The sequence below is a fragment of the Capricornis sumatraensis genome, chromosome 3, assembly GCF_032405125.1.
Source record: "Capricornis sumatraensis isolate serow.1 chromosome 3, serow.2, whole genome shotgun sequence".
Lineage (NCBI taxonomy): Eukaryota > Metazoa > Chordata > Mammalia > Artiodactyla > Bovidae > Capricornis > Capricornis sumatraensis.
In genome coordinates this window covers 66,440,589-66,465,508 of record NC_091071.1, presented here as the reverse complement: position 1 = coordinate 66,465,508, position 24,920 = coordinate 66,440,589, and the positions used below count along the sequence as shown (strand labels likewise).

Here is a 24,920-nt window from a genome sequence, read left to right as displayed (position 1 = left end):
CAGGACTGCTCTGAGCCCGCGGGAAACGCCTCACCTCGAGACTCAATCTCCCTGATGCACATGTCCACCACCATGGGCCGCTTAGTGATGTGGGCTTTCACGAGTGTCGTCAGGTCACAGCTGTACACCTTCTTGACGTGTTTCAAGTCTGGCTTACAGTCATTTGGGACCATCTTGGAACACTGCTTATGAACATTCAAACCACAATCTAAAGAATTTTAAAAGGAAAAATTCATTATTATTTTCAGAATTTTGAGTGTTCCGGAGTGTTTATTTTGGCAAGACACTTCAACCTGAATTAGGTTTAAAGACTAGCTTTCAGCCAGCAGAGTGAGGGGAACATTCCTCGCATTCTCTCTTTTGGAAAATTTTGATTTTAAGTTAGAAGACTAGAATTCCAGCTCATGTTCCATCATTTACTTACTGAATGATCTCAAGAGAATACCAACCCAGAACAAAGTTAATAAGTGTTCAATTAAATGTCTACAAAAAGTAATATTATCCATTTCTTTAAAGTTACATAAAAATTATATTCAATGTGGGATATAACTGCATTTTAACAAATCTGAGGTGGAATTGAACCCCCAAAAGTAAAGAGCATCCAAGGGCCCTCTTAAAATGATGCTGATCATATTTATATATACTCATAGCTCTTTAAATATATGCATATGATAATGATATAGAATACATCTAGATAGCTAAAAGTAGCTGTAGTTATTATTTGTTACTGCTATCGTCAACAGCTTACTAATGCCAAGCACACTATTTCAAGTGCTTTCCATTATTTAAGCTCACAAATTTCTATAAAACAGGTTTCATTATTCTTCTCGTTTATAAATGTGATGAAACCAAGCTCACAGGTGTTAAGTAACTTACCTACAGCATTTAGTACATTGTGGAGCCAAGACTCAAGCCTACAAAGATTGTAATGTCCACGACTTTAACACCTATACCATACTGCCTCTACTGAAGTTGTTCCTGTGCTTTGTCATTTTATTGGGTTATAAATTCTAAAATGCCAGAGTCCAAATATTTTCTAGTTAACATTTTGAGACATTTTATTTTCGAGAAGAGCACAATGGCATTAGACTTAGGAGACATGGACCCTGAATAATTTAACTAAATGTTGTCTTTCTGGTTTTGGGTAAATGTTACCTGTTTGTTTTTAAGCTCATGAAAACTTGACCCTGACCTCTTGTAAATCAAATTCGAGTGGGGTACACACAGTTTATAGCCAGGTCTTAATGGATTAGGGGGTTCCCCGGTGGCAGCAGTGGTAAAGAACCCTCCTGCCAATTCAGGAGATTCAAGAGACGCAGGTTTGATCTCTGGGTCAGTAAGATCTCCTGCAGGAGGGCATGGCAACCACTTCAGTATTGCTGCCTGGAGAATCTCACGAACTGAGGAGCCTGGCAGGCTGCAATCCATGGGGTCGTAGAGAGTCGGACACGACTGAGGCGACTTAGCACACAGTGGATTTGAAAACCATACAATGCCATTACCACTGTCTGTGATCCTTGGGTAAGCTTCAGTTTTGCTTACTGTTTGGGCAGAAAGGGGAGCATAACATTCACCTCACAGAACTGTTAAGAGAATTAAGGAGCCAGTGTAGTCCAGGTGATCTGGATACTGTAGAATGTTAGACAAGTACCGACGCTGATCATCATCATGGCCTTCGGTAAAGGTGCAATCGAGTTACATACGACAGTAACAGTCAACAGAGACAAGGAAAATCAGCCATGGCTTAAAGATGAAATTGCTATTTCATCAAATATGTAGCCATCGCCAATCTGACAAAAGAACTTAGAGCTTGTGGTGACTCTTAGGGAGCAAGTCCTATGTTCTGAGCATCTCTGAAGTGAAACGACACGTTTGGTGTAGAGGGAAGTTGGGTCTTTGCAGGTGTGTGTCTGGAAGTGAACAGCACCGGAGATGGCACGGCAGTGCTGATAGTGTCCCAACATCACCAGCACTAAAGAACAGCAGCTGCTTCTTCGAGTATGTAAAGGCTGCCAGGGATAGGAGCTCTAGTGTGCCCTCTGAAGAAATGACCCAACACTGCTCTACATAGTCAAATAATGTCCAAATGAGTCCAGGACCCAAACCCTAAATTTCTCTTTAATCTATATTAGATATAAAAAAAGATTTCTGATTCAATCATAAGGCAAATTGGTGGTAAAATGTCCACTTAAAAGACCTCACTTCCCCTGAACGTTTTAATGTTTGGGGACAGCTTCTATAATTTAGAGATAGATCTATTAATTGTGTGCTTTTGAGTGAGTTACTTACAATTTTCTGTGACTTATATAGAATGGGAATAATAATAGTATTTATCCATTAATATTGAATCTACTCTTAGGTTCTATTATTATGTTAATGTGAGGCTGTACGTTTCTCTGTTGTTATTCAGGAGAAGGAAATAACTCTGAGGGGCCTTTCCTAGGTAGTGCCCCAGGGTTCCTTGAATGGCACTGTCATGATCTGCTTAGGGTCGGGAGCTAGGCTGACCTCTAGGCCAATTCTGTTTGTCAGATGTGAATGTCAGGTCCTGAAAAGGACTTGGATGTTGGGGTCATAGCTGCTTCCTCATCTACACAGTTCTTAGTACATTTCATTTACAGAAAAGTACCTCCAAGCAGCTACATCATTTTTCTCTCACTGCTTTACCAAATTTGGGGAGTTGCAGCCACTGATTTCTCAAATATCTTTACCCCTCCCACTTATCGTCCTCTCCTGGGATTCCAACAACACAAATGTAAAATCTTTTGTTACTGTCCTACAGGTCTTCGAGGCTCAGTTCACTTTTTAAAATCTATTTTCCCCTCTCATCTGAGTTGGATAATTTCTACTGATCTATTTTTCAGGTTCATGGATTCCTGCCTCTGACATATCCAATCTATCAATACTACTGAGCCCATCCTGTGGGTGTTTTGTTCATAAATTTCTCAGTTCTAAAACGTCCACTTAATTCTTTCTTATATCTTTATTTCTTTCTGATATTTCCTATATTTCATTTGTTTCAAGAGTCTTTCTAATAGCTTCTTGTAACATTTTTATGAATGCTGTTTTCCTTATCAGATAATTCCAACATCTGTCTATGATTGTCTTCTTTCATCTGAGTTGAGATTTTCCTGGTTGCTGGTAATGAGGTATAATTTTGAACTTCATATTTTGGGTGTTATAAGACTGTGTGGTCCCTACTGAAATCTTCAATTTTAGCAGGTAGTTAACCTGTTTAGATTTAGAATGCACATCCTGGCACACTATATAGGCTGTGTTTCAAATGTCAACCTAGTTTACAAAGCCTTTGTAATGCTTTTGCAGTGCTATTTTGCCCACCAAACTTGTATGTTATTCAAATGGCAGGACTCTACCCCACATTCTGGGCAGGGAAGAGGTCCTAGTCATTACGGCAGGGCGGAGAAGTCGTCTTGCTTTGCCTCCATGCCTGGCTGGGGAGGAGTACTGTGCTGCATGACCTGCAGGGTGGGTACTAAAGACAGAGTTCTGATCGTGGTCTCAGCTGCCTCATTACTGCAGGTCAGGGGTGGAGACAGGGCTCTGCCCATAGATTTAGGCTGAATCGGTGCTACTTCTACTAGAGGGTGAGGATGAAAGTCAGGGTTCCACCCGGAGGCTCAGCCAAGGAAGGGTACCACTTTCTTCCTGCAGGATGGTTGGCGAAGACTCACAGGAGAGAAGTACAACCCTGTTACTGCAGAGTGGGGTGGAAAACAGGTACCTACCCACAGGCTTCTGCTGCAGCATCCACGGGGCCGGGGGGGTGGGCAATGTGGGCTTGCCATGGTGTCCACTGGAGAATGCCGATGCACTAAAAGGTTTCTATCTGGCTCAGCTGCCCTTTTCCCAGGACTTTGCCTAGGAAGAGCCAGTTCTTGGGATTATTTTTTGTGTCTGCTGGCATTTATGACTTGTGGGTGTCTCTAGTGCTCAGGCTGGGATACACAGGAGTTTAAAAAAAAATCCAAAATACCACCAGGCAACTGACTTCTGAGTTCTTTGAGTCCTGAGGTCCCTAATCAGCCGCCCTTTTTTTTTTTTTTTTTAATGTGGACCATTTTAAAAATACTTTTATTTGTTACAATCTTGCGTCTGTTTTTTATGTTTTGGTCTTTTGACCCTGAGGCACATGGTAACTTAGCTCCCTGACCAGGGATCAAAGCTGCACCCCCCGCGTTGGAAGGCAAGAAGGCTTAACCATGGGACAACCAGGGAAGTCCCAGCCTTCCTTCTTATACTGAACTTTCACAGTCTTCTGATAGCTGACATACATATTCTGTCAGGGTCTTCTGTTATCATCATTGTGAGGCATAAAACAAAGCCTATTTATTCATCTCGTCTAGCACTGCAAAAACTCTTATACAGTATTTTAGAAGTATAGAAGTCGGCAGAGCTTCATTATCTAAAAATAATGCTGAGGTACTTTAAGTTACTTTAATGCTTTAAGTGTGTGCACAGAAGTCACAGAACCAGCTGGAAAGGGCTGGTATTAATAACCTATCCCACTGTCTTCATTTCACAAAGACAGTGAAGCTCAGAGAGGCTAAAGGATTTGTTCAGAAGTTACTCCGCCAGAAAGTGGTAGAAAGGAGATTTCAACCTTGGCTTCTTAATTCCTAGTCTGTGCTCTTCCCACTCAGTGATATATATCACTTTTCACTAGCAGTACACCTTGTATGCTGAGTTATTATTTTCAGGGCTGAAGATGCATTTGCTATTTTCAACCTTTTATTCAATAATGTGTGTTGTTTCTATTATTTGTTGTACATATTTAAGTTTAAAAGACACGGCTGTATTTTACTGTTATATAGGTATCAATACGTGATTTGGCAAGGACGTTTAAAAAGCAGTGATAAAACCTACCTATTATATCTTATTTTGTCACTTTCTTTCCTAACTATAAACTCTAAATGGAAATCCAGTAGAAAGGAAACAGTAAAATCTGAATGTATCCACAGAATATCAAAATATCTGAATGGCACTAATGGTCTGATATTAACTTTTTTTCCTTTTATCTCTCATTTTAAACATCAGCAAATGCCTAATTTATTTGTATTTCATTGAAAACTGGATAAAGTGATGACTATGGTCTGATTTAGGTATTTAATGAGGATGGAAATGCTTCCTCAACTGATACTCTTTCTTCTATCTGAATAAGATTAAACTATGGGACAATATATTATGCTCAATTTTAGAAATTTCAAAGGCCAAATTTTTGGCAGGATTGGATATGAAGTCCTTCAGAGGACCAAAGGATAGGGCAAAGTCATTAAAATAAAGCATCTTTATACCCTTAAGTTCACAGTGCAATATACCAGCTCTGAGTGTGCTCTGAAAATTGCTGCTTCAGGGACTAACAGTATATCAATATTTCAGTTTGCCATTAAGACTTTATTTGGTTTTCATACTTATTTATTAAAGTCATATAACTCCTATATAGTTCCATTTCTCCCAGGGAAGCTCTACACTATAAATGAAAAAAAAATCCATAAAAGATTATTTCATTTGTTGCATCTCTTGGCTTGGCAGGTTATTTTTATGTTACAATTAAACCACATTGTCCCCTCCCAATTCTTCAAGTTAATAAGCATAGGATAAACACAAGAAAGGAGGAATGAGAAATTCAAAACATATCCTATCCTTATAAAGTATTTCTGTTAGACTACTAACTTGAAGTTACTGTCAGATTTTCTGGGCTTGAGTTCTCTATCAAAAAAATGTGTTTTATATCTAAAAAGCACAGAAACCTATTTTTTTGAAATAAATAGCTGATATTTATATTCTACTGACAGGATTAAGGGGTAATATTAATGTGTGTTTTGAAAAGAAAGGTAATTATTCATTCTTTTCTATGAGTGTCCCCATTTTAAATAACTGCAAATAGAAGTTTTTAAACATGGCTCTTAGTTGACCCCACCACCACCCCAGAATAGTGGGACTAGCCCATTTTTAACATGCATCAGAAGGCCTTATTTTCACAAGCAAAATTAAGAATATTTTGTTTTGGGGGATATTTATGAAAATATTGCTTTCATGTATAAAAGGAGCTACATGAAAGTCTTAGGCAAGTCTGATCAATTTCTCATTGGATTACAAGGACAAATGTAACTTTTTAGATACAATCAAAGCAGTAATTAAAAGACATTACTTCCCTTTCTCCAAGCTAAGAGTTAAGTGCTTTATACACAAAGCAATAAATACGTTTTATTATTAGGAAAAAACTGCTGCTATTTCCTTTTGAGGGCTGGCAGCAATGACAATGATACACTGGAAAAATGAAGTCACTTTCCTAAATAACAAACACTAAGCTGATGTGTCTGATTTACAATTATCATCCGGCTTAACTTCTTAGAATATTCCGGGCAGGCTAAATGAAAACAATTCAGGGATGCTGGTAGAATAATGGTCTTTTTAATGAGAGGGATGTTTGATGATCTCAGTGATTATGTAATAATAATAGATTACTTTAACCTATAAGCTTACATTTCATAAAGGAAAAATGGTCTTGGAATATTATTCTATCTGAACGACAATGATCCTTTGCCCTTAACTTTTGAACGCTACTTACTTTGCTCGTAACTGTTTTAGTAGGAGGAGCAGTGCTCCCAAGCTGCAGTTAGATGGTCCCTTGCAATGTCGTTTTACTCACTTTAAAGAAGGCGAGACTGTGGTTGTGGAGATGTTTAACGCCGACTGTGGGGCTTTGGAGAGCATGTCTGCAGTGACTGCAGGCCCATGCCTACCCTTGCTGTTCCCTTGGTTGTCCTTGTCTGTGTGGGCTGCTGAGCAAGCCTAGAGTATTTGGTCCTGAAGGGACAGCTTGCTTGCTATTGGCTGCCAGCCTGGTGACTGGAACACCACCCAACACTTTATATAATGTTTAAAAAGAAAGAAAAGGGTGGTGGGATACAAAATTGTTCCTTTTGCCAAACATTCTTTAAAAGTTCCTGACAGGCTCTCTTCTGCCTTGGTGGATTTTGGAAAAAAAGAAACCAGAAGCAAGCAAGCTGTCAAAAGCAGATAAATACATCTCTTTTCTGACAACTTGTAAGCAAGCCATTTTTCTTTGGAAGTATCAGCTTTAATGTTTAGTGGCTAGTGTATTAGTTTACTATTGCTGCTGTAACAAATTACCATAAACTCAGTGGTTTAAAACAATACAGGTGTATCATCTAAGTTCTAGAAGTCGGAAGTACAGAATCAGTTTCACTGGACTGAAATCAAGGCCTCAGCTAGCCTGTGTTCCTTTTGGAGGCTCCAGGGAAGAATCTGTTTCTTTTCTTGCCTTTTCCAGCTTCCAGAGGCCACCTGAATTCATTGGCTCATGGCCCCCTTCAAAGCCAGCTGGAGAGCATCTTTGTTCTTTCCTGACCTCTGCGTCTGTGCTTGTATCTTTTCTCTGAATCAGCCTCTACTGTATTGCTCTTCTAGGGACTGTTGCAATTATGACTGCTTTGGGCCCATTCTGACAATCCACAGGACTCTCCCCATGTCCATCTCAAATTCCTTAACTTGGTCACGGAGTCTCCTTTGCCATGAAAGGCAAGACCTATGCCATGGGCACAGGTTCTGGTGATTAGGAAGCAGACATTTTCAGGCAGCCAATGTTCACCCTACCATAGTTCTCCCTCTCTTTAAATTATTAATTCTTTGCATTTTGTTTTAAATAAAGTAGATGGCTCAAAAATGAGGATGAGCCATTTTAGATGAAAGAATCTCACTGTCAATCTAAATGTAATTAGTCATAGAATAATTCAAATCCCAACCTTCCACATTTAAAAACTGGGTTGACCTGTTTTATACAGCTCAGTAATACAGTTCCAATCACATAGAATATAATGCTTTTGAAGGCAAGATATAACATAAAACCAATAAGCTTTTCTTTACATTCTTGACCTTTACTCAGAATAAAAAGAAAAGGCTATTCAAGTCAGTGCCTATGGGATAGGATGAATCATTTTATTTCTTTTCCTTCACATTATTACTATCATAAACATTCCAAAACATTTCTTTCAAATATGATTTTGGACTGTAGCATACTGCCAAAAATTATTCATATGTGTGGTGCTAGTTTTCTGCCAATAGCTAACTCAGAATTCTCATGTAGATGGCCTTCAACTCTTTCAAAACATACATGATACACATCATCACTCTAGTAAAAGAAAAGCTTTTGAGTTAGTGACAGTCATAAAGTGTTTAAAAATCACTGCAGTCTCAGCTAGTCAAGGTTATGTCATAAAGGCAAACCAGGCTTATCGAGACCATCATTCTTGGAACAGGTGATCTGTGCTTTGGAAAGTGTATGTCATTTGCCTTTGAAACACCATGACAATGTGGTTGATCGTAACTACACCATTATGTTCCACTGCGGTCCCCTCCAGTTCAAGGCTCAACCATAGTCTTCCCAGTGATGCTTCCTCATAATGACTCTGGGCAACCACCAGCCGGAAAGAGAATGTTCTCATTTATTCTCTGGGCAGAAATCTGCAAATGGGGCTGTCAGTCCTCTAGGATGATGGAGGAATTAAGACTGGCTCTGAGCTGAGGCTCTCCTTGAAGGACACCTTTGCACAGTTCAAAGTCAAGGCATGGGGAATTCTTACCACTACATGTGGCAGGGAAGTCCATGAATGGATCTGGCTAGTGACATATGCCTGGAACCTTATCATGCTTAGTGGTGCTAAGGAAGTCATAACTGAAGGTGGCGGGGGGAGGGAGCGGGTAACTTGGAACGCTCACATGCAATGAATACTTATCTTGCTATTCAAAGAAAATGCAATTGAGAAATAAAAAAATCAGCCTCTAGAAGTTTCTGCACATAATGGACAACAAAAGTATTCCATTAAGAATCATGCCAAAAAAGAAATGTGGATTTTTACAGTGCTAAATTTGACAATTACTTCAGGTACCATTTCAAAATACTTTACTCTTCATATACATATTTAGAGTTAAGCTTCATGCAAAAAAACATGTAAGAACATATTTTTTAGCTTTAAAATTTAAATAGCAGAAACTTCTATGACCTAACATCACACACTTGAAACAAATAATTATTCTTAAGTCTATGCTAAAATTTGGAGCAGTTGAGTAAATGGCCAGTACTCAGTATAGTTGTTCTATACAAATGAATTTCACATCATTTCAGTAACACTTATTTCATAAAGCATTTCAATAAATCCCTGAGTTGATTATTTATGTGGAAATCTTACAAGTTTCTAAATTTAAACCTAAAATACTATGGTCACATGTTATAAAAAGGATTTGGCAAATTCAAGATTTCAAAATATCAAAAACAAAGTATCAGTGACTAAGTGGTTTTTCAAAATATGATAATCATCTTTGAAGATAAATTCACAGGTTTTTAAAGCTTCAATTTGATTTCACAAAATTTAGTAAGGACAATTCAGCTTAACAAGCTTTTTAAAATTCAGTTTCTAAGGCAACAATCATAGGTCCCTGTACATTGCTTTTAAAAAAATTCATTTTTACAAATTTAGTTACTGCAACATCAAAGGCAAGGCAAATTTAACTGCCTTGCTTTTACCTCCTCTTATCAGACTTTCTGAACAAGATGACTTCCCTCTTTTTAATGGACCAGACTGCTGCTCATTAAGTACAGGAAGGTTAAAGGCAGATAAAATATCAATATCCAAAGGGGATGCCTGAGATGTCAATGGCCTATTGCATGTTAAGAGCAAATAGGGATTCAGCCCATTTTATGTGCCTAACAGCCAGTATCCTCGTAAGTTATTCCTTATAACTTCATGTGTTACTCAATAAAGAGAAAAGGGAAGAGCTCTTACCTGCACATTTCACTCCCTGAGCAATGAGCCCCCACATGAAGTTGGCACAGTATTCACACCAGTGTGGCCCTCTGAATGTATGGACCTGAAAAAGAGTAGTGACAAAGTGGCCAGGGGAAACCCATACATGAGATTATTTCCCATCAAAGCACTCATACATAAGTCACGGTTAGTATGAAGACGCACAATACGGTTACATTTACAAAAACCTTGGTTGAGTGGAACTAAGCATTTAAAATTTCTTTCAGAGCTTGATTTTCTCTTTGCTTTAGAAATGGTGATAAATCAAGCCAATATCCTGCGATTTACTTTTGAAAACAGTTTTTACAGTGGAACTTTCCAACTGGTTCCCTCCAGCTGTAAGCAGTTTCATCTACATGTTATACAAGCACTGGTGTTATACAAGCACGCTATAGCACGGAGGAGGAGGAGGAGGAGGAGGAGTGATGTAAAGTCTGTCTGGATCCTGTGAGGATTTTGTCGGCTGATTCACCTTCTGTTCTCTGTGATCACAGTTGGGGCCATGGGTGTTGAAGGTGGTATTTAGCGACTGGTCACAACAGAATAATCAAAAAGGACCAATGGTTCAAAACCATTTTGATACTTACTATGTTAGCAAAGAAAATATATTTTAGAAACTACAGAAGTTACAGTTAATCAGAATCCCTGTTTGAGCACCGTAATTACTCTCATCTTCCCAGCTCATAAAAATTTTACTGCAGTAGATTCTTTTATCCTTAAGAAAGGAACCCCCAAAGAATTCAAACACTAAGATACCTATAGACTTTATGCATAGGAAAGAGAAGCCATTCTAGCTTAAACCAGATGAAAAAACACTGGTAGAACAGAAAAACAATACATCCAAATCCTGAACATTAAAGAATAAAGGAAAACATATCTTGAATATTAACACTTTAAGACTTCTGAGCAAATATTGGCTGAAAATGTGCTCAAGAAACAGGTTAGAAGAAAAGGGAGAGAGAACAAGGAAGTTACTGATCTGCATCAATTAATTTACTTGAGATAATTTCTTATATATATTATTTCCTCCAGCAGACAATAGTAATACTAGAGTCAAAACCATAGTGTGACAATCTGATTTGCAAACAATGAAATTACAACTAATATTGTCACTTTTACTGCTGTTCTGTTTATGTACTGAATTGATCTTAGAAACCAAATGATTTTTTTTTGCTTTGTTTTTGCTTTTTGTTGGTTATCTATTTTATATATAGTGGTGTGTACATGTTAATCCCAGCCTCCTAATTTCTCTCTCCTCTGGCCCCCTCTCCCCTTTGGTAACCATAAATTTGTTTTCTGTGTCTGTGAGTTTATGTTTTGGAAATAAATTCATTCGTGTCTTTTTTTAAGATTCCACATATAAATGGTATCATATGATAATCTCTAGGTTCATCCATGTTGGTGCAAGTGGCATTATTTCATTCTTTATGACTGAGTAGTATCCCACTATAAACATGTACCATCTTCTTTATCCATTCCTCTGTCAATGGGTATTTAACTTGCTTCCATGTCTTGGATATTGTATATATACTACTACAGCGAACGTTGGGATTCTTCTGTCTTTTTGAATTACGGTTTTCTCCAGATATATGCCCAGGAGTGGGACTGCTGGGTCACATGGTAGCTCTATTTTTAGATTTTTAAGGAACCTCCATACTATTCTTTATAGTGGCTGCACCAATTTACATTCCCGTCAACAGTATAGGAAGGTCGCCTTTTCTCTAACCCCTCTCCAGCATTTATTGTTTATAGACATTTTAAGGATGCCAGTGAGTGACCAGATGAGGTGGTACCTCACTGTAGCTTTGATTTGCATTTCTCTAATAATCAGCAATGTTTAGCATCTTTTCATATGCGTTTTGGCTATCTGTATTTCTTCTTTGCAGAAAGGTCTATTTAGGTCCTCTGCCTGGTTCTCGATTGGATTATTTATTTTTGATAGAGCTGTATGAGCTGTTGGTATATTTTGGAAATTCTCTGTCGGTCACTTCATTCGCAGATATTTTCTCCTCTTATGTATGTTGTCTTCATTTTGTTTATGGTTTCCTTTGCTATGCAAAAGGTTTTAAGTTTAATTAGGTCTTACTTGTTTATTGGTAAGTGATTTTTAAGACGGATGCAAATATATATATAAACTTCAAACTTAAGATGCCACTGAACATAAGACTTACCCTGAATATAAGATACATACATTCCATGTAGAGAAATCACCAATTAACTTATGGCATGCCACTGATTATAAGCTTCATCCCAATTTCAGAGATGTTAAAATGAAAAAAAAAAAAAACAAAAACATGCAGTAGAATCAATGAAATATGGTATATTAAAATTTAAACTACTACTGCTGGCCAAAATATCCATATAAGGCAACAGTGGATAACCCAGGGTTTGTTCCAAGCAGGTATTTACTTGTGGCTCTGGTCGCTGCCAAGTGATCTCAAATACAAAACTTTGTGTTGATTTTGGGGAAAAAAAAAGAAGGCCATAATCTGTCTATTTTTTTTTATGGAAGTGTCAGGAATGCAGACACAGTTGCTTCTGGGTTGTTAATGATGTTCAGAGCCTGCAAACTGAAAGCATTTCCTGGAGTTCCTGAAGCTGAGCCCAAGATTAACATCCAGATAGTGTCTGATGTCTTTGTTTTTTCCTACGTTCCTCTGAGTGAATAAAACTGGATAAAGTACGCAATCTTGCTTTTAATCTGAGGCAAATGAGTGAAACAGATAGCACTGACTCATATTTTAAAAGTTATACAGTCACAAAGTATCTATAGAACTGTGAAGTTATTTTTGGAGGCAATCTCAGGATAATCCAGTTTCACTTAACTTTGTAAGGTTAATAAACTGGACTAGAAGAGTGGAGAAGTCCCGGTTTTGTACCTGCCGTTATTCATGATAAAAGGTGTTTAAATTCCACTGGTGTATAAATCATGGGAACAAAGAAGGGCTCTTGGCAAACAGCGCTGTGTACTGAGATGTTATAGAACCAATTCCCTGCTTTGCCTTCACAAAGCAGTGGTGAACGTGGCCTTCTGAAAGCCTTGTGACATCTCTTCATATCACGTATGCTGCAGAAACAGTCTCACTGTCCCAGTGGCCCAATGTTCTCTAATCGGGAGCACACATGCGTCTCAGAAAGCAATCCTTAGGAAATTGTTCTTGATTCAGTTCCTTCTCGGACAAGGTTTATAAAGGCATCTTGCCACCTGGGGCTGGTTTTAGTGGTGGTGGTGGTTTTAATTTTGTTTTCTTAAACCACTTTTATGTTATATAGCTCTCAAGGAAATGGTTCTAGAAGTAGGGCTTGAAGCACCAGAAGCTTGCTAAACTAGTATTTGTGTAACAGGATTTAAATGAATTTCCTTTTGAATTTTTGTTATCTACAACTTGTTATTTCTTAAACTTTTTGACTTTCCTGACTCCATGACACTGGCCTGTACTTATAAAAACTGAATATTGTAGTCTTGGTGTCTCTTTGATCCTCCTAAAGGTTATCAAAACAAATGGACATCATTCATGAATTAATCATTTTTATTCATTTACAAACATTAAGTGAAGACATAAACAAAAATTTTTTAAAATATTGGCTCAAGGAATTCACCATAGGTTTCTCCTGCTAAATATAACATGAAAAACCTCTTCTGAAAGTGTCTGCAAAGTATAAGGGCAGCTGGGGAGCGGCGTTGCTTGGTTAAGATGAATGCGTTGAGGCTTCCGGGTGAGCAGAATCAGGCTTAAATGGGGTTGTGTCTGTCAGAGGATGAATTAGGAAAGGCTGCTCCAAGGAAATCAGAGACACAACAGGAGCAAAACAACAGGATGTTTAGAGGATTGTGAGGCAGTTCAGTGTGGGTGGGGTGGCAGGAGTGGAGAGGGGCAGATGGGGCCTCTCCCATACCTCCAAACGTATACTTTGTTCAGTCAGCAGTGCAGGGCCACTGAAGATTTTTAAGGAAAGTGACACAGTCAAGGGATCAAGGCTGGAGGCAGACAGACCAGGCAGGCTGCTACAGCTGTGGTTTAGGTGCTGGATGACGTGCACCTGAACTCAGGCAGTGCTGACTGAGCACGCGGAGGCAGGGTCAGTAGGACTTGGTAACGGACTGAGTCACAGGCAAGGGAGAGGTGGAGGACGGGGGCCAAGCCTTAGGCTTTGGGGCCTGCTGATGAGGGCAGATGGCATTAACAGGGGGACCAGAAGCTGAGGAACAGGTCTGGGAGTGAGGTGGGAGGGGACGAGTGGAGGGGATGGAGACAGAGGTGGTAGCTCCTGGAGTAAGTTTCCTGAGGGCACCCAGTGGAGATGGGACCAGGGCAGAGGGTCTAGCTCTGAGTAAGAGCAAACGGACTCTTCCCCTTCCCCGAGGCGGGAGGGCCAAGCGTAAGGGGGAGAGGATGGCTGTACAGGGCAGGAGTGGTGGGAGCCCGGGACCCAGCAGGCTAAAGGAGTTCATACTTGACGGTTTAGCTGCTGTTGTGTTAGGAAGTAAGTTCAGTCATGAAGCAAATGAAGTTTAGAAAAAGTGGGGAATAGGAACTGGAACTGGTCAGAAATTCAGAAAAGGGCTGCTGTACTTGAAAGCAAGTCTCTTTCCTGGGTGGCATTATAATCATATCACTACTGTAACAGTGTAAAGTGCATTAGAGAAAAAGCGATGCACACTTTCTTTTAAAAAGGATGATTGTGTTACACTTGAGCTTTATCTGAATGTTTTATTTGTATGCAGTTTTACATTAGCAGTGATGTTTGTATCACATATTTTACTGATTCAAAAAAAGATACCTTTAACAAGTCAATTGTACAAACTGTACAACTTAGAATAGTTGTATGATTTCCAGTTGTTCTGTCTATCTGGCACCACAGAAACAGGGCCCACGTTACGCCTGCAGACGAAGCTCCAGGGCACTGACACCTGCAGATAATTCTGCTTACCAGATATGGTTGTATTCTGACTACCAGTCTCAGAACGATTTAATCAGAAATGGACATTCAAATTACAATAATTAAAAGGTCAAAAGTTGCATCTTGGAGGTTCTTTCTGCTTCGGAGTATGCGAAGAGAGAGCTAGGCTGGAATCTGGAAGAAAGGAGGCCTGAGTGGTTCACAAGGTGCTCAGGCACACGCAAGGTTATAAAAGAGAATGGCTTATGCCTGAGATGCCCTGTAGTATACAGCAAATGCTCTTAGACATCCGCACAGGTCAGCACTCAGGGAATCAAGATTACTGACGTCTTCATAACACAACGAACAGATACTCATTAAGTGACATTTTCCATGTGTAATTTTTTTAGGGAATTTTTGTAAATTGTCCCAGATTTTTATGTTTATCTAAGTCTGTGTTTTAGTTTTCCTGTCTCTTCTTACTCTCCAAGGCTGTCAGGTCTCTCTCTCTTCCTAACCCTTTTCCCACCACTAATTCTTAGTTGTAAACCTGGAAATCTGATAAGGTAACTTCGCCAGCACTGGATGTAGATCAGGAAAATGCATCACCTATCTTCCTCTTGACAGCATTAACAAACCAGACCAAACTCACCTAACTTCTGGCTCCTTGTCTGTGTTTCTTATGGCTAAGGCTGAGGGATATTGGTCCTGTGAAAAAGAATGTGCTGGTAGCATCATGCTTTATTCTATAACATTCTTTAGTCTCTATATACTGCTTCTTATAAGCAGAGGCCACCTCAGCTTCTGTTGTGTACTGTATGACCTTAATGACATACGCTGGCTTTATAAGGTGGGAAAATAACCAGTTCCTTTATAAACGGCACTGTTTCTTCCTTTTGGTTATTTAAACCAATCACTTGATTAGTTTGTAAAAAAAGGGATTCCCTGGGGGAATGTTTTGATACCAATCAGCGTCAGCATGTAACAGTGTTAGTGAGGTCAGAGATGGTCCTGAGGAAAGCTACCTTTTAACTTGGCCACAGGTATTTTTTCCTAGGCCACCTCCAAAGCTTTTGGCACATCTTGACAAATGAAAGTGACCCAGCACATGGCATGAATTATACTGCCATAAACAAAGGGCAGAGCAGCTTGTTTTAAGGACCTCTTCTCTTGCAACTGGAAAAAAGACAACTTTACCACCATGGCATCTGAGATTGCTCTCACCTGTGAATACCTCCTGTCACATCAATCACCTTAAAAATGAAGATGAAAGCCTGTATTAACCAGTGGACCCAACAGAGTCTGTCACAGGGTGGGTAACGGTCAGAAACAGGCTGAAAATGACAGACAGGGAGTGAGATGGGTGGGCTCCTGAAGGGTCCACATGGCACAGGCCAAGGGTCCTGTGTCTCCTGGGTATCAATCTAGATAAAAACTGAAGCTGTTCTCAACTGGGCCTACAGTCACATTAACCTGAACCCTGGTTTCCATAAGAAAACCAGCACTCCTGCTTCTCAGGTTTCTGACGTTCACATCTCCAGTTTGAATGTCAGTAACAGAAACAGCAGAAAAGAATTCTATGCTATGGCAAGAGAAAGAAAAAAATCACATCTTCATTATTCCTCCCAAGCCATAACACTACCTCTAGAAATAAGCATGAATGCAAACAGCCAAGGAGAGTGCCTGCAAAGCCTGCTGCAAATATAAACTATGTTGGAGGCAATAAGAACATTAGGGGAAATGAAATTTTGCCTGGAAAGGTGGGAATGACATTTCAGCTGCCACTCTTCATTTGGGAGGCTCTGATGAGTCAGTTCTCCAGTGTGATATTAGGCAACGAAGGGAGAGAACAGATGATCAGAATCAAAATGAAAGGAATGTAGGTAGGCAGTCAGCTGGGCACGAAAGGCTTTTTTTTTTTTTTTTTTTTCATTTTTATCTTTAGGGCAGCTGAATGTACTCTTTTAAGTAGCCAATTTTAGTCTTACTGAGATGGGTTTATTTTGATCCAAAAGGTTTGGGATTTAGAATTTTGGTCCTAATTTGACTTCTTTGTGGTTAAGGTATATTTTGATTGATACTAAATAATGAGATGAGACTGTAGAACGCTGGCTATCATCATTAGCAACAAACACTTAAAACTGTACACAGGTACCCCGCAGGGAAAAAAAAAAGGTAGGGAGGGGGAACTTAAAAATAGGAGTATCTTTAGTATCACAGCTTCCTGGTGGCTTAGTGGTAAAGAATCTGCCTGCAATGCAGGAGACCTGGGTTGGATCCCTGGGTCAGGAAGATCCCCTGGAGAAGGGAATAGCTATCTACCTACTCCAGTATTCTTGCCTGGAGAAGAATCCCATGGACAGAGAAGCCTGGCAGGCTACAGTCCATGGGGTCACAAAGAATGGAACACAACTGAGCGACTGACACTTTTTGCTTTTAGTATCAGAGCAGTACTTCTTGCCTTGTTATTTAAACTTTGAGTAGTCTTAACAATCTTCAGGAAAACGCTATACCAAACAGTAAGGTTTGGGTATGGTTAAGCCAGCAGCACTGACAGGGCGCTGGCCATGCCTCCCCGACTTGTTCTAGTGTAAGGCGGTGCCCAGGGCACGAAAGGCAGAAGGAGTGCCTGGAGCACATGCTGAAATATGGCCTCAAGCAATGCTTGGGGCTGGAGGGTGCCTGGTACAGGAGGGGCACAGCCTCTGGCCAACCTCAAGGGGGTCCTGGGTGCATGGAAGCACTGGACAAATGTCCCCTTTGCCAGGTGTCCAGGTGCTAACAGCGTCCACAGCTGGCTACTACCCATGATCATGCAGGGGCTGTGAGGTACTCACTTCACCACACAAGTAGTTATACCGTCAGAGGTATGTATCACTGTGAAAAGGAGGACAAAGGACAGGCAACTCAGTAACCTAAGGTTTCAAGAGTGAGAAAACTGTTCAGAATTGAGGGAGGTGTTATGAGACTCCTGGATATACCTTGGTCATATCACAAATCAGTGGTATCCCCCTAAATATGAGAAATAACTACAGGCAAAAGCTAATGTAACATGGTCAGGCTACAACAACACTAGCCATGCTTTACTAGTGGGACAATTATCAGGACACTATTAATAATTTAGTTCTGCTCCCACATGTAAAACATACAAATGATTTTTATTAACTGCTATATAAAACAGTTCTTTAAACATAAACATGTACAGAAAAAATAATGTATTATCAATTCTATTCACACAGTCCATTCACCACAATCCTATACAGGGTCTTGTTGTTCAGCTGCTAAGTCACGTCCAACTCTCTGTGACCCCATGGACTGCAGCACACCAGGCTTCCCTGTCCTTCACTACCTCCTAGAGTTTGTTCAAATTCATGTCAATTGAGTTGGTGATGCTATTTAGCCATGTCATCCTCTGTCACTCTCTTGGGCCTTGTTAACAAAGTTTAAATTTCTTTATGGCTTCCTTCATGATCTATCTTTCCACATCAACACTATCCCAGTGAGGGAGAAATATCTCTAAAACTATAACTGAGTTAATGTGGTACAGACAAGTGAACTTGCTTAGGCTCACGCTGCTACGTCGCTTCAGTCGTGTCCGACTCTGTGTGACCCCAGAGATGGCAGCCCACCAGGCTACTCTGTCCTGGGATTTTCCAGGCAAGAATACTGGAGTGGGTTACCATTTCCTTCTCCAGTGCATGAAAGTGAAACGTGAAAGTGAAGTCGCTTAGTCGTGCCTGACTCTTTGTGACCCCATGGAATGCAGCCTACCAGGCTCCTCCGTCCCTGGGATTCTCCAGGCAAGAGTACTGGAGTGGGTTGCCATTGCCTTCTCCAGCTTAGGCTCATACACAATTTCATTAGTGCTAAAATACAAACACAGTTTCTGGTGTCAATGTTCTAAGCTGTCAGACTGGCCCCTTACACAGAGCCAACAACTTGAAATCCAGGAATCAGGCAGTGGAAACACCAAACTACTCAAGGCATGTATTTTATTTATCACATTACAAGGTGAAGTTTGTGTAATAAATGATGTAACAATAAATATCACCCAGTAATTTAAAACCTTTCCATTCTAAAATATGGGTGTTGAAAGCATTATAGAACCTATAATTTAATGTTTAGCCATTTTTCAAGTTTCAGAAGCAAATTTCTTTTAATTTCTTTTCATAGGAGCTCTAATGAAAGCTTTGTCTCTAAACTGAACTATGGTTAAAAAGTTTTAAAATGTTGAACACCATACCTAAAACACTTCTACTTTGAAAGTTTAGTTTCATTACTTGGACTAATGTTGCATTTAAATATCAGTAGGGAAAAATCAACACAGTAAATCAACACTTCAAAATATCAATCTCCTAAAGTCATATTATGAAAGGATAATAGGAAAATACAATAAATGAATCAAGTAGGTGGTGCAATAAAAACCACTGTACCATCCACAGCTGAGTGACAGATAATCTCTATACCACATTATAGGATATAAACTGAACACTAAGAAACAAAAAAGCTCAGACTAATCCACATTATCTTATGATCCACAATTTCTCAAAGCCCAGTCTGTACTAACAGTCACAGTTCCTCAAAGCCAGGTTTCAATTTCTCTTTGGCTTATAGTTGTAAAAATGTCACCTGAAGAAGTTTGTTGTTTTATTATGAATAGAGTATTCCTCTAATCACCTGGAAAAGGTTTCACGAAAATGCACAAAAAATTCTTAAACTATGTAGTTCAAACTCTTTTTAAAGCTCTAGTAAAAGAGATCCAAATTTTTTCTATTGTTTCTCTATTGGGTTAATTGGGTCTTCTTTTCTAGTTTCCTAAAGTGAAAGTTCCAGCTTGTGCTTCTTCCAGCCCAGCGTTTCTCATGTTGTACTCTGCAGATAAGTTAAATAAGCGGGGTGACAATATACAACCTTGACGTACTCCTTTTCCTATTTGGAACCAGTCTGTTCCATGTCCAGTTCTAACTGTTGCTTCCTGACCTGCATACAGGTTTCTCAAGAGGCAGGTCAGGTGGTCTGGTGTTCCCATCTCTTTCAGAATTTTCCACAGTTTATTGTGATCCACACAGTCAAGGCTTTGGCATAGTCAATAAAGCAGAAACAGATGTTTTTTCTGGAACTCTCTTGCTAGTGAAGAAGTTGGCTTAAAGCTCAACATTCAGAAAACGAAGATCATGGCATCTGGTCCCATCACTTCACGGCAAATAGATAGGGAAACAGTGGAAACAGTGTCAGACTTTATCTTTTGGGGCTCCATGGTGACTGTAGCCATGAAATTAAAAGACGCTTACTCCTTGGAAGAAAAATTATGACCAACCTAGATAGCATATTCAAAAGCAGAGACATTACTTTGCCAACAAAGGTCCGTCTAGTCAAGGCTATGGTTTTTCCTGTGGTCATGTATGGATGTGAGAGTTGGATTGTGAAGAAGGCTGAGCACCGAAGAATTGATGCTTTTGAACTGTGGTGTTGGAGGAGACTCTTGAGAGTCCCTTGGACTGCAAGGACATCCAACCAGTCCATTCTGAAGGAGATCAGCCCTGGGATTTCTTTGGAAGGAATGATGCTAAAGCTGAAACTCCACTACTTTGGCCACCTCATGAGAAGAGCTGACTCATTGGAAAAGACTCTGATGCTGGGAGGGATTGGGGGCAGGAGGAGAAGGGGACGACAGAGGATGAGATGGCTGGATGGCATCACCGACTCGATGGACGTGAGTTTGAGTGAACTCCGGGAAATGGTGATGGACAGGGAGGCCTGGCGTGCTGCGATTCCTGGGGTCGCAAAGAGTCAGAAACGAGTGAGCGACTGAACTGAAGGTGAAAGTTTAGCTAATTAATTTGACCTTTCCCCCCCAAAATAAGCATTTAATGGTACAAAGTTCAATTTAAGCACTATTTTAGCCACATTCCAAGAATTTTGGTATGTTGTAGTTTTCCTCTTATTCAGGTTAAAATATTTTCTAATGTTCCTATGATCACTTCTTTAATTCATGAGTTATTTAATAGCAAGTTGTTTAATTTCTAAATATGTGGAAACATTTTCAGATTTTGAACTTAATTGTGTTGTGGTAAGAGGATATGCTTTATATGATATCAATCCTTTTATATTTATTGACACTTGTTTTAGGGCCCAGAATATTGTCTATCTTGGTAAATCTTTCATGTTCACTTGAATAGTTTGTGTATTCTGCTGTTGCCAAGTAGAATACTCTGCAAATACCACGTTTGATACTGTTGTTCAAGTCTTCTAAATCCTTACTGATTTTACATTTGTTCTATTTGTCTGTCTGTCCTATCACTGTGACAGAAGTGCAGAGATCTCCATCTGTAATTGTGGCATCTGCCCATTTCACTTTTCAGTTGCTGCTTTATGTATTGTGAATCTTTGATATTAGGTGCATATAAGTTTTAAACTATGTCCTCTTGATGAATTTTACCCTTTTTACTGCCAATAATACTTCTTGTTCTGAAAACTACTATGTTTAAGTATAGCCATTTGAACTTTCTTTGAATTACTGTTTATATGATACATCTTTTTATTTCTCTGTCTCTTTAAAGTGGGTTTCTTGTGGATAGAATATAGTTGCATCTTGGTTTTTAAATCCAATCTGACAACAACTTCTCTCTTCTCTCTTTTAATGGAGTGTGTAGTTTAGTTCCATTTAGTATAGTTCTCAATATAATTGGCTTTAAATTGTCATCTAGCTTTTGTTTTCTATATATTTCATTTGGATTTTTTTTCTTGTATACTTTTTATGAATGCATTCTGTCTATACTATTAGCTTATAACTGTTTTATTCTTTAGAGTTTGTTCTAAGGTTTACCATATACATCTTTAATAATATTATAGTCTACCTTCAAACAATATTATGCCCCCTCATGTATAGTGTATCTTACAACAATACATTTACACTTTCTGACCCTATACTTTATGCTATTGTTATTTGTGTTACTTGTGCAAATTACATATTACTATTTTTGCTTTAAACAGTAAATTAATTTAAAAAAAAAACACTAAAATGATGGAAAAACATATTTTTACACTTACCTACATGTTTACTGGGCTTCCCTGGTGGCTCAGAGGGTAAAGTGTCTGCCTGCAATGCAGGAGACCTGGTACTATTTTTGGCATTCTTTATTGTTTTGTACAGACCTAAATTTCCATCTGGTATTATTTTTCTTTTGTCTGAAGAACTTCCTTTAACATTCTTATAGGTCTCTTGGTGATGGAATCACTCAGGTTTTTTTTGTTGTTGTTGTTTAAAAAATATTTTGTCTTCATATTTGAAAGATTTTTTGCAGAATATAGTATTCTAGAATATAGTTTTATTATTATTGTTGAGCACTTTAAAGATGTTATTCCATTGTTTTGCATAGTTACTGATGGGAATTTTGCTGTCTTTCAGCATCTGTATGTATTCTCCCCACTTCCCAACAGAACTAGTGAAGTGAAAGTGAAGTTGCTCAGTCATGTCGGACTCTCTGAGACCTCATGGACTATAGCCGACCAGGCTCCTCCGTCTATGGAGTACTAGTGACAAAGCAAAATACGCTTCTTCTGTTGACATATTTTTCCTACCCTGAAATAATCTTTAAAGATGTTAACCTCTTCTTTTTAAAAAAAATGTACATTCTATTTCTATTTGTGAGTGTGCATATTTAAGGTCCTCAGTTCAGTTCAGTTGCTCAGTCGTGTCCGACTCTTTGCGACCCCATGAATCGCAGCACGCCAGGCCTCCCTGTCCATCACCAACTCCCGGAGTTCACTCAGACTCACGTCCATCGAGTCGGTGATGCCATCCAGCCATCTCATCCTCTGTTGCCCCCTTCTCCAATCCCTCCCAGCATCAGGGTCTTTTCCAATGAGTCAACTCTTTGCATGAGGTGGCCAAAGTACTGGCGTTTCAGCTTTAGCATCATTCCTTCCAAAGAAATCCCAGGGCTGATCTTCTTCAGAATGGACTGGTTGGATCTCCTTGCAGTCCAAGGGACTCTCAAGAGTCTTCTCCAACACCACAGTTCAAAAGCATCAATTCTTCGGTGCTCAGCCTTCTTCACAGTCCAACTCTCACATCCATACATGACCACTGGAAAAACCATACCTTAGTTGACAAAGTAATGTCTCTGCTTTTGAATATGCTATCTAGGTTGGTCAAACTTTTCTTCCAAGGAGTAAGCGTCTTTTAATTTCATGGCTGCAATCACCATCTGCAGTGATTTGGGAGTCCCAAAAAATAAAGTCTGACACTGTTTCTACTCTTTCCCCATCTATTTCCCATGAAGTGATGGGACCCGATGCCATGATCTTTGTTTTCTGAAGGTTGAGTTTTAAGCCAACTTTTTCACTCTCCTCTTTCACTTTCATCAAGAGGCTTTTTAGTTCCTCTTCACTTTCTGCCATAAGGGTGGTGTCATCTGCATATCTAAGGTTATTGATATTTCTCCTGGCAATCTTGATTCCAGCTTGTGTTTCTTCCAGTCCAGCATTCCTCATGATGTACTCTGCATAGAGGTTAGATAAGGAGGGTGACAATATACAGCCTTCACGTACTCCTTTTCCTATTTGGAACCAGTCTGTTGTTCCATGTGCAGTTCTAACTGTTGCTTCCTGACCTGCATATGGATCTCTCAAGAGGCAGGTCAGGTGGTCTGGTATTCCCATCTCTTTCAGAATTTTCCACAGTTTATTGTGATCCATACAGTCAAAGGCTTTGGCATAGTCAATAAAGCAGAAATAGATGTTTTTCTGGAACTCTCTTGCTTTTTCCATGATCCATAAAACCATAAAACTACAAATACATAATGAAACTGGAATGTTGATACAGGATACAGGATGCTTGGGGCTGGTGCACTGGGATGACCCAGAGAGATGATATGGGGAGGGAGGTGGGAGGGGGGTTCAGGGTTGGGAACTCATGTATACCTGTGGTGGACTCATGTCAATGTATGGCAAAACCAATACAGTAATGTAAAGTAAAAATAATAATAATAATTAAAAAAAAGAAACTGGAATGTGAAAATAAAATTCAAAAGAAACCAAACACATGTTTAATTTCTAGAGCCCAGAGCCATCTTTTATATATTTTACCACATGTAAGGGATTAAAACTTCACCATCAGGCTGAAGCAGAGTACCACTTTAGGAAGGAAACTTCTTACCCATAACCTGGTTTCCTCTTTGTTTCTCTGCTGCTCTTACAATTTTCTCTTTAGCACTGGTTTTCAGCAGTTTGATTATGATGTGCCTAGTGGTGTTTTCATGTTTTTTTCTATCTGGTGCTCACAGCACTTCTTGGATCTGTGGGTTTTCATCAAATTTACACAATTCTTGGTAATTATCACTTTATCCTGTGACCTCCCACCATTGTGTCTTCTGACTCCAGTCGCACATATGGTAGATTGATATTGTCCCACTGGTCTCTGAGGCTGTGCCCCACCCCCTGCCCCGGGTCTCTGTCCTCCATTTTGGATATTTTTATTGCTGTGTCTTCTGGTTCAATAATCTTCGTCTTCTCTGCTACCTAGTATGCTATTAATACCATCCAGTGTATTCTAAATTTCAGGCATGTTTTTTTTATCTCTAGAGACTCCATTTGGATTGTTTCAAACAGCTTCCCTTTCTTTCCTCGCTGCAGCCTCTAGTCTACTGCTAATGTAATCGTGCTACTAAGACGATACCATTCTGAGGACTTGTAAAACAACGCCTCATCTATTATGATGTCTTTCCACTTCTACTCTCAGGTGGGCAAAACTACACTCAGCCGAGGGTGAATTTCGGAAATTATTCAGCCTGTTGCTTTCTGGTGGTTTTCTGATAGTTTCTTCTCATGCAGGTGTAGATAAGCACTCACTCAAAAGACTCATGAAGATGCCTATGCAGAACTCCAGAGCTCTGAGTACAGCTCTGTCCCCCAGGTACTCTGCCCCCCAAATTTTAGCTTCTTTGTCTTGCCAAACTCCAGTCTGTGTCCTCAACTTGGTTAGACCAGAGGATTCCTCCTCCATGTGCTGTGGCCTGGACAATGTCTTCATGCAGTGAGTGAGAGCAGTCTTAAGACTCAGCTTGCTTGTGTTCCTTCTTCAGGTATCACAGAACTGTAATACCTGTTGCTCAATGTCTGACTGTTGTTTTGCTTATTTTTTATGGTTTTTTAGTTGTGTAAGATGGGAATGTATATCTCTTTCTTTCATCA

At 39.5% G+C, this 24,920-nt stretch overlaps 1 protein-coding gene across 2 annotated transcripts in view; it reads right to left on the bottom strand.

The window, feature by feature from the left end:
* CHN1 (chimerin 1) overlaps nucleotides 1–24,920 on the bottom strand; it is an 87,898-nt gene that overhangs the window by 14,088 nt on the left and 48,890 nt on the right. For both annotated transcript variants that reach the window (XM_068967818.1, XM_068967817.1), the window contains 2 exons: nucleotides 9,825–9,909; nucleotides 35–208 (listed from right to left, as the gene is read on the bottom strand). In XM_068967818.1, the coding sequence (XP_068823919.1) occupies nucleotides 35–208; nucleotides 9,825–9,909 (259 nt within the window). The remainder of the gene's footprint in view (nucleotides 1–34; nucleotides 209–9,824; nucleotides 9,910–24,920) is intronic.